At 48.7% G+C, this 9,445-nt stretch overlaps 1 protein-coding gene across 1 annotated transcript; it reads right to left on the bottom strand.

Annotated features, from left to right (window-relative positions):
• Positions 1–477: 477 nt before the first annotated feature.
• LOC107117038 (putative WASH complex subunit FAM21) lies at positions 478–7,254 on the bottom strand (the record flags this gene model as incomplete). Its single annotated transcript, XM_015419070.1, has 6 exons — positions 478–921; positions 1,845–2,016; positions 3,426–4,004; positions 6,119–6,301; positions 6,664–6,726; positions 7,156–7,254. Coding segments are annotated over 6 exons (1,236 nt in total), but the record flags the coding sequence as incomplete, so codon positions are not given.
• Positions 7,255–9,445: the final 2,191 nt, after the last annotated feature.

Here is a 9,445-nt window from a genome sequence, read left to right as displayed (position 1 = left end):
CTTTTTATCATGCTGTTTAGAAAATACAGAGCAATGACACCCAAGATGTGCTTCTCTATTTGGAACCATAAGATAAAGAAGAGACTGGATTTATATCCCGCCCTTCACTACCTACTCAGAGCGGCTTACAAACTCCTTCCCCTTCCCCTCCCCACAACAGACCCTGGGAGGTGGGTGGGGCTGAGAGAGCTGTGTTGCCAGAACTACGGCTTGCCCAAGGTCATCCAGCAGCTACAAGTGGAGGAGTGGGGAATCAAACCCGGTTCTCCCAGATTAGAGTCCGCACACTTAACCACGACACCAAACTGGCTAGATAGAACAGAGCGGGAAATAAAACCAAGGCAACACAGAATCGGTTTCACAATTGCTATTTACCAGTACCAGAGACTGGTTTGGTAGCTTTGAACTTAACCACGACACCAAACTGGCTAGATAGAACAGAGCGGGAAATAAAACCAAGGCAACACAGAATCGGTTTCACAATTGCTATTTACCAGTACCAGAGACTGGTTTGGTAGCTTTGAACAATAGAATCTTTACTCTGTACAACAGATTACACCAGCACAGGACTGGACAAGCTAATGAATTCAAACCACCTGGCGAAATGGTATCGCTGGAGATTGCTTTTGTAATGCTCATCGTGTTATCTCCGATTTGGGTTGCCAGGTGAGGAGACAGGCTAGGAATATTCACGGTCCCATCGTATCGGTTGATTAAAAAGCAAAAGGCATTACTGCCGAGCAGGATCAGTATATTTGCAGAAGAGACATTAACCACATCTTCATTGGCCTTCGAACGCATTCAGCGGGTCCTCAAAAGTACTTGAAGCTCTGGGCTCGGATTTAGCTCCTGAAGGCATCTGAACAGGTTGGGTCTTTTTGGTCTGTGACTTGGACTGGCTATTAGGCATGAAGATGTCATCTACAGAAGGGGAGGAAGACACAGCAAAATCAAAGGAAGAACCAGCAAGGGGCGAGAAAAATGTATCGCACATAAAACTTTGTCCCCAGTGTGAAGATCTTGATTTATCTTGCCCATGATTTCTAAGGTTGGGCAGCCCTGACATACGAAGAACGCTGAAGAGGCCTGCTGGCTCAGACCAGTGGTCCATCTAGTCCAGCATCCTGTCTCACACAGTGGCCAACCAGTTCCTCTGGAGGGCCAACAACAGGGCAGAGAGGCCAAGGGCAGATCTGTTTTGGGAGACACCATGTTCTAAGGTGGCCAAAAACACCAGGTGCCATGAACTACATCTCTTGTATGTCTGTCCACTGAAGTTATTCCTGTGAAACCCCCAAAACAGCCACAGCCGTCCTGATGTTAAGCTCTGGACCAGGAGTCCTCAGCCTGGTGTCCGTTGACGGCTTTCCTGGGGCCGTCAAGTATTTTTAGAAAGTGAGCAAGGCCAGGTGGGGCTTTTCTCCAACAAGGCTCCTGATCGGCTGTGCAGATTTCTAAAAATGTTACTCTGGCATCCCTGCCAACACAGAACTAACATCTTCGCTGTAGGACTGAAGGGTAAGGTGCGGCAGCCGTTTTGCGGCCGGCTCCGCCTCCTGCAGCAGCCATTTTGTGACAGCCGTTTTCCGGCTGCACCCAGCACGCTGTATCAGGATTCCAGTGGTGCCCACAGGCTGGAAAAATGTCGGGGATCCTGCTCCAGACATTTGGGGTCCTCACAGCTTTCTAGAGAAATTTAGTGAATGGCAGGCATAATTCAGCCTCCTCCATCTGCAACCCATATAGCTCGTTCTTCATCGTGTGCAACACGACCACTGGGGCTGCCTATGCAGGAATACGACGCAACAGAATTGCAGACCTCTTTTGAGGAACTAACACCTTACCCATGTCCTCATCAAATATGGATTTCGCTTCCACCTTCTTCTTGGCGCTCCTCTCTTTCGGTTTTACGGCAAGATCGGCGAAAATGTCGACATCGTCGTCAAACAAGTTGGCTTCCAGATCTTTTGCTTTGACAGGTGGTAGCTTAACAGCTTCAGAGGAAAAGATATCATCCTGGGAGAAAGGAAGATGAAACTGTTAATATCCTCGTATAAAGGGAAGGGGCGGTGGCTCAGGGGCAGAGCATCGGCTTGGCACGCTGTAGGTGCCAGGTTCAATCCCAAGCATCGCAGCTAAAAGGACCGGGCAGTAAGTGATGTGAAAGACCTCTGCCCGAAACCCTGGAGAGCTGCTGCCAGTCTGAGTAGGCAATACTGTATGAAGAAGAAGAAGAGGAGGAAGAGGAGATTGGATTTATACCTCGTCCTTCACTTGGAGTCTCAGAGCGGCTTACAAACTCCTTTCCCTTCCCCTCCCCACAACAGACACCCTGTGAGGTGGATGGGGCTGAGAGAGCTCTGATAGAAACTTTGCACCTTGCCAGCAAGGAAGGGGTTAAGCACATCTTTGCCTCCTGCATTCTTAAGAACATAAGAACATAAGAGACGCCAATGCTTGATCAGGCCAAAGGCCCATCCAGCCCAACACTCTGTATCACACAGTGGCCAGAAATACCAGTGCCATCAGGAGGTCCACCAGTGGGGCCAGGACATTAGAAGCCCTCCCACTGTTGACCCCATCCCCCAAGCACCAAGAAGACAGAGCATCACTTGCCCCAGAGCCCCTATCTATACCTTGTGGCTAATAGCCACTGATGGACCTCTGCTCCATATGCCTATCTAATTCCCTTTTGAAGCCGTCCATGCTTGTAGCCGCCACCACTTCCTGTGGCAGTGAATTCCAAGCGTTAATCACTCTTTGGGTGAAGAAGGACTTCCTTTTATCCGTTTTAACCCGACCGCTCAGCAATTTCATGGAGTGCCCACGAGTTCTTGTATTGTGAAATACACAATACTTGTATTCTTCTCCTACATCTATATATCTGTTTCTCAAGTGTGGGCAGATATGCGGATACTTAAATCCGCAGATCAGGCCCACACTGAGAGAAATTCGATGTTTCTCCAAACTTGGGGAGACCCATTAAATGGGGAGGGGGTTAAATCCCCCCCCCAACTATACCAAGGCCTGCACGTGTGCGGATAATGGACTTGCTTCATTCTGAGGTGGCGGCCTCCGGAGGCCACTCTGGGACTGCCCTCGATGGTGAGAGCCTAAGGAAGCCACTCTAGGCCCACCCTTGCTGGTGGTGGCAACCGCCCAGATCCACGTCAGGGCCAGCCTCGGCAGCCTGCAAGAGCCACGGTGGGACCAGACGCGGCAGCCTGCGAGGGTTGTGCTGGGGCCGGCAGCCTGCTAGAGCCATGCCGGCAGCCGCATGAGAGATCTACGCCGAGGCCGAACGGACCACAGCAGCCTGCAAGAGCTTCGCCGGGCCCAGACATACCGCTGCTGCACCCCCTGCCACAGTACGAGGAGGAGGGCGGAAGAACAGAGACGTTGTCGCTACCACCCCCCCGTGTTACCTCAAAAATATCTTTGACCGTAGGATCCGCATCTGACGGAGGAGCCGGTTTGGCAGCTTTCCTTTTGAGAGGTTTTTTACTGCTGAAGAGGTCGCCTTGGCTGTCCAGGAAAGACACAGGGCTGGATTTCTTCGAGGGCTTCACAGGCTTGAAGAGGTCTTCGCAATTTGAATCACTGGGCGGCGACGGAGCAGGCCGCCCCTCCCCTTCTTTAGGGGCGTGGCTAGCCGGACTCTCAGCTTCCGACTTGACCTTCGGCTTTGAGGTCACTTTAGATCCTCCAGCATCTTCAAAGAGGTCGCCAGACTCGAAGAGATCGTCTGCATCGGGCGGGGCTGTTGGCTTTGAGACAGGGCCCTCGACTGTCTTACGCGGCTGGTCGCTGTTGCTGGCCGACCGAGGCAATGGCACCTTCTCATTGGCTCCCGTGGTACCCAGGGTCACCGGTGGCACAGAGGTCGAGAGGATCGGCGGGGCGTCTTCGGCATCACTCCCTTCGTTCTCGCTGGACTTCTGGGCGGCCAATCGCCTGGCGGTTCTGGTGGGCGGCCGACGTTTCTTCGTCATTTTGATTCTGCTCTGTAATTGCCCCGGGAGATGAGAAACGAGTGTTTTATTTATTTGCTTTAGACGCCTCTCTTTTTTATGGAGCTCAAGACGACTCACAACACAGAGAGAAACACATAAAACAATACACATCAAAAACCTTAAAGCCAAAAGTTTAAAATTGGCATCCAGGATTGCTACTAAACCTAACCACATGAGGTCCTAAATAAAACCATCTTCAACTGCATCCTGAAGATCAAAAGGGAGGGGAGCCAGGTGCACTTCCAGCTGTTTCGGGCTGTCTTGTACAGTCCATTTAAAGTTTAAAGGGGCTGTACAAGACAGCCTGAGAAAAAGCTGAGCAGCCCCTTCCGACAATGTTTGCACGACCACAAACCGGTTCAGTTTGCATACAAACCTCCCGGCTCGGTTCATGGTTCAGTTCATGGTTTGGCCACAAACCACGAGCCGCATTCGACTGGTTTGTGACCCTCCCTAGTGTACATAACGCACACAAACACTCTTCATTCCGTATTACGGTCACACCACCATAGATAAAGCTTACAAAAAGAGACTTCAGCACAGTAAGTAATTCAGCACATGTAATCCATCATAGGAAAATACAAAAGTCCACAATATCCCAACGGGAAAGAACAAAGTCCAGAATAGAAATCTTCTCAGAGAAACACAATGAAGTCTGGAGTAGATGTCCAACACTTTTCCTAGGTACTGATCAGTGTTTCTGACTTCTGGTATTTTGTATTTTCCTATGATGGATTACATGTGCTGAATTACTTATTGTGTTGAAGTCTCTTTTTGTAAGCTTTTGTGTGGGTCTTGGCAGTGCACAGTTGTTATTTATTGGTTTGTCTCAATTCATGGTTTGGCCACAAACCACGAGCCGCATTCTTCTGGTTTGTGACCCTCCCTAGTGTACATACGCACACAAACACTCTTCATTCTGTATTATGGTCACACCACCATAGACTAAAAGGGAGTAATCTACTCTCTTTAACCAATGTGACTCAGCTCAGGTAAATGCTGGTTCATTGTGGAAATTAAGAACCTGAGCTATAACTTCTCATTTCACGATACCGTAGTCTACTACTGCTCCGTTTTATTGTTGGTGGATTACTGTCTATTGTTCACTGCTTGTTTGTTGTTTATGCTATTATTAAATCTAAAATAAAAAGTTACAAAAAAATCTGAGCTATTACAAGTACCCAGGGCATCACCTTGACACAGAGAGTCCTCCATCTTTCTGTGTAATACCTCTGAGGATGCCAGTCACAACTACTGGCGAAACGTCAGGTCCTACAATGCTAAGACCACAGCCACACAACCTGGAAAATCTACAGCAACTAATAGGCCTACTCAGGGCTTTTTTTGTAGAAAAAGCCCAGCAGGAACTCATTAGCATAATAGGCCACACCCAACAACAGACACTCATTAGCACATCCAGCCACACCCATGAGAGCATAGCTCATTAGCATATGAGGCCACCCCCCCATGTTACCAGAAGTGTGGTCATCCAGCCACACCCACCTTTTGCTTCTTATTGTTTACCTTGTTTGTGGTCAAAACCCTGGGCTTTTTTTGTAGCAGGAACTCCTTTGCATGTTAGGCCACACACCCCTAATGTAGCCAATCCTAATGAATTTCTGCTGTTGGGTGTGGCCTATTATGCTAATGAGTTCCTGCTGGGCGTGGCCAACTCGGGAGCCAGCCGGAACTCCGTTCCTGTGCGTTCCTGCCCAAAAATAGCCCTGGGCCTATTTCATTTGGGTTTCCTGCCTGATTTGTGGGTGGGACCCTGGGACCCACCCACCCTGGAAGTCACGGGCAACAGAGTGGGAAGTGCCAGGACCTGCAGAGTCTACCGAACCTCCCCAGCTGTTTTCAAGACCTGCAACCAAACAGGGCTTCAGTTAATGACCCAAGTATATTGGGGGGGGGGGAGCATACAGAGGAAGGCTCATAAGCAAAAAAAAAATAGCCTTAAAGCATTCCAGACTTGCTTCCCTGCCTAAAGTCAAGACTATCAACTTTAACTGCACCAGCAAAACAGTTGCGATCTAGAAAGAACTGGCATGTTCTTCTTCCGGTTTCTCAAGCGATTCCATCAATATCTGCATGATTAAACGTACCTTGTTTGCGTTGTGCAAAGTGTCCGCTTGCACGGGATGATCGAAGCTGACTCCCGTCTCTTTGCTGTTCCCCGGAGCGGGGGCCGTCTGAGCGTGCTGTACCCCGGGGGGCTCCAGGTGTGGCGGGGGAGGCTTCCGAGTCTCGCCGGGCAGCAAAGCTGCTGGGTTAATATCCAGACTTGCCTTCGAAAGCGATGGAGAGAAGGCGGCATTTGTCAGTAGCGGGTCAGGCCGGTAACAAAGACGGACGAGAAAGAGAAGAAAGGGCCCGAAAACAGCAGAGCTCGTGAAAGCGCGATTAATCGACGGACGGTGCAGACAGACAGGTGTGCACGGACCCGCTCCCCTTTGGTCCTGCCCAGAAATCAGTCCCCCTCCTCTGCCCCAGAAGGGAATAAGGCGTGTCCCATTACACATGCAATTGACAGAAATCCAAAGCTGCATCCGCTAAGCTGAAGCTGGAAGTAAAAAAGACGTATGGAGAACCACAATGAATGCAGCAAGAGAAGTGCGCTGAAAGTTAGGACACAGGTAAAATGAGTTACTTGTAACTTTCCGATCCGAGGCGAGGGCTCTTTAGGTCTACTTGCCGCGGGGCCGGTGGATTTCTGTATAAAGTTACATTACACGGGAGTAAATCCTGATGAATGAGACCTAAAACGCTTCAAACTGTAAGGGGGAGACGTATCCCAAGCAATACGGGAGGCCCAAAATGTGATCTTGCGCCAAAGCCCTGATCGACCGGGGTGGGGTGGGGCGGGGGAGGGGAGGGGTGCTAGACTGCAGCGTCAGGTGGACTTTCCTTCAGTGTCAAGGAGAATTTGTGGAAACTCTTTGGGGAGGTGATCTAGAACTTCCTGCTAAGTGGGTTCCAGCAGTTTTCATCTAGGGTGGGGGAAATACCCAATTCTCCGTGTGGCAAAATGAACTGTTGTTAATAACGATGCTTGTGTGATTTTAATGATTCTAAAGAGGCGCCCCTTCCCTGCCTCCACACCACATCTCTTCAAATTATTTGGACAAAAAACAGTCAGTACCAGCGGCTTCGTTGGCGCGGGGCTGAAGAGACCGTCCTCGCTGTCGTCGTCTCCGAATAAATCTCCTCCAGACGGAAGCTTCCCCCGTGGCTTTGGGATCTGAAATGGGCCACAGGAAAACCCTGGTACAGCAGCCGCTTGTGGTCAGCACGCGGGAGTTCCATGGCAAAGATGGTGCTCATGTGCAGCCCAAGCACACACCTGCTCATAAATCCTCCCGACTGATGGAATTAGTGGCTGAGTACATGGCTATAGTATATTGCACAAGGGTTTGTCCTTTTCCAGGTAAAGCCAAGGAATAACTGCCTGATTTTGCTTTTAGACATGGTTTTCTGGATAGTACTCTAATTATCCTTTTAGATTGTACCTTTTAATCTGATTTTATTCATCTTAGACCCTGTCTGTATCTAATTCTGATTTACCCTCATATGCCATTAAAGGTTTTGAATTTGAATATGCATGGTCTTGATGGACCAATTGTCTGATGCAGGAGAAGGCAGCTTCATGTGGGACTATGTACGAACCACCGCTTCAGGGGAAGTCCTGTGGTTCAGTGGTAGACAGGGGTCATTTCCTGCCGGAGCGCCCCGGAGCAGCGCTCCGGCAGTAAGGAGCCCAGCCCCCACCCCCTGCCCGCGGAGAGACTCAATGGGATTTAAATGCCTGGGTTCCCTGCGTCAGGGCATCTAGAGAAGATTGGGCAGGGAACCCAGAAATGTCTGCCTCCCTGTCCTTCGTGTCTCCAGCCAGCCCACTGTGGCGGGTTGGCTGGAGATGTGAAGGACAGGGAGGCAGACATGCCTGCCTCTCCGCTTTTGCAGAGAGACTCAGGGGGGATTTAAATGCTTATTCAGGTACAAGATCTCCCTTTAAACTCATTTGCATAACTCATTTTAAACATGCCTGCCCTTTGTCAGGGTGTGTGGCATATGCAAATGAGTTATGAACATCTTTTTCTAGAAAATGACCCCTGGGTAGAGCATTTACTTTTAGCATGCAGAAGGTCCCAGGTTCAATCCCCAGCATCGTCAATTAAAAGGACCAGGCCGTAGGTGATGGGAAAGACCTCCGCCTGGGACCTTGGAGAGCTGCTGCCAGTCTGAGTGGGCAATACCGACCTTGACTGTCCAGGGTCTGATTCAGAATCAGGCAGCTTCATACACGTACTTATTTCAGTGCTAAAAGCTCCGTGAAGAAGCCATTCCCTGAAATAACCACAGATGTCATTTCGACTCATACAGGATGGTATATTCTTTGGTGGGTGCTATCTTTACCCCTATAGCTGAGGCTTGCTTCTTAAGTAGCCTTCCTCTACTGGCTACCTCTGCCTGACCGAAAAGACACCGACCTGACCAAGTGGTTGCTAGAATTTTGCCCCAAACAACATCTCAAAAACAACATCCGTGATAAAAATAATGAAGTCAATAAAGGTAAGTTGCAAAAACATTTACTGAAGTATTTCTGTAGTTCTGTAAGGAATATCCTTCTGTCATCGCTCACGAAAACTGCACAATGTGAACATTCAATTTGCAATATATACTTTATCTGAGCGTGTAGCAATCCCAATTCTTATTAAATACTACTTATCAACTCTTGCTGGAAACATTCCCAGCGTCTTAACCACTTGAGCCACCGCGGCTCCTATTACACAATGTATTAACTAGATTCTAAAAGCCAAACATAAAGTCTCATCGTTCACACACTCAGATAAAGTATATATTGCTAAACGAATGTTCACATTGCGCAGTTTTCGTTCGCGTGTGAGCGATGACAGAAGGACATTCCTTACCAAACTACAGAAATACTTCAGTAAATGTTTTTGCAACTTCTCTGTATTGACTCTTCATTATTTTTATCACGGATGTTGTTTTTGGAGTCCCACCTCTTCCCGTGATCTCTCATTTTGGCTTCCAAACAACACCTCGGTAGAGAAACAGACTTGACCCTTAGAGGATGCCTTTAGACCCATATTCTAAGAAGCATGAAAACAAAAATGTCAAAATATCAGACGCAATTCTTGGCTGGTTTATCCTCTCAAAAACTGACATGCTATGGCAACAACAAAAAAATGGTTCCTTTCAACTTTCATAACCTGACACGGGAATCCGATTTTTGTGCAACTTTCGGTCTCGAACTGCTGAACTACTGACCTTCCACAGCCCGCAGTTCAGCGTCTTAACCACTTGAGCCACCGCGGCTCCTATTACACAATGTATTAACTAGATTCTAAAAGCCAAACATAAAGTCTCATCGCTCACACACTCAGATAAAGTATATATTGCAAAACGAA

This window comes from Gekko japonicus, unplaced genomic scaffold (genome assembly GCF_001447785.1).
Source record: "Gekko japonicus isolate JY-2015 unplaced genomic scaffold, Gekko_japonicus_V1.1 scaffold6141, whole genome shotgun sequence".
Lineage (NCBI taxonomy): Eukaryota > Metazoa > Chordata > Lepidosauria > Squamata > Gekkonidae > Gekko > Gekko japonicus.
Note: the sequence above shows the minus strand (reverse complement) of the source record. Positions and strands in the feature narration are given on the sequence as shown.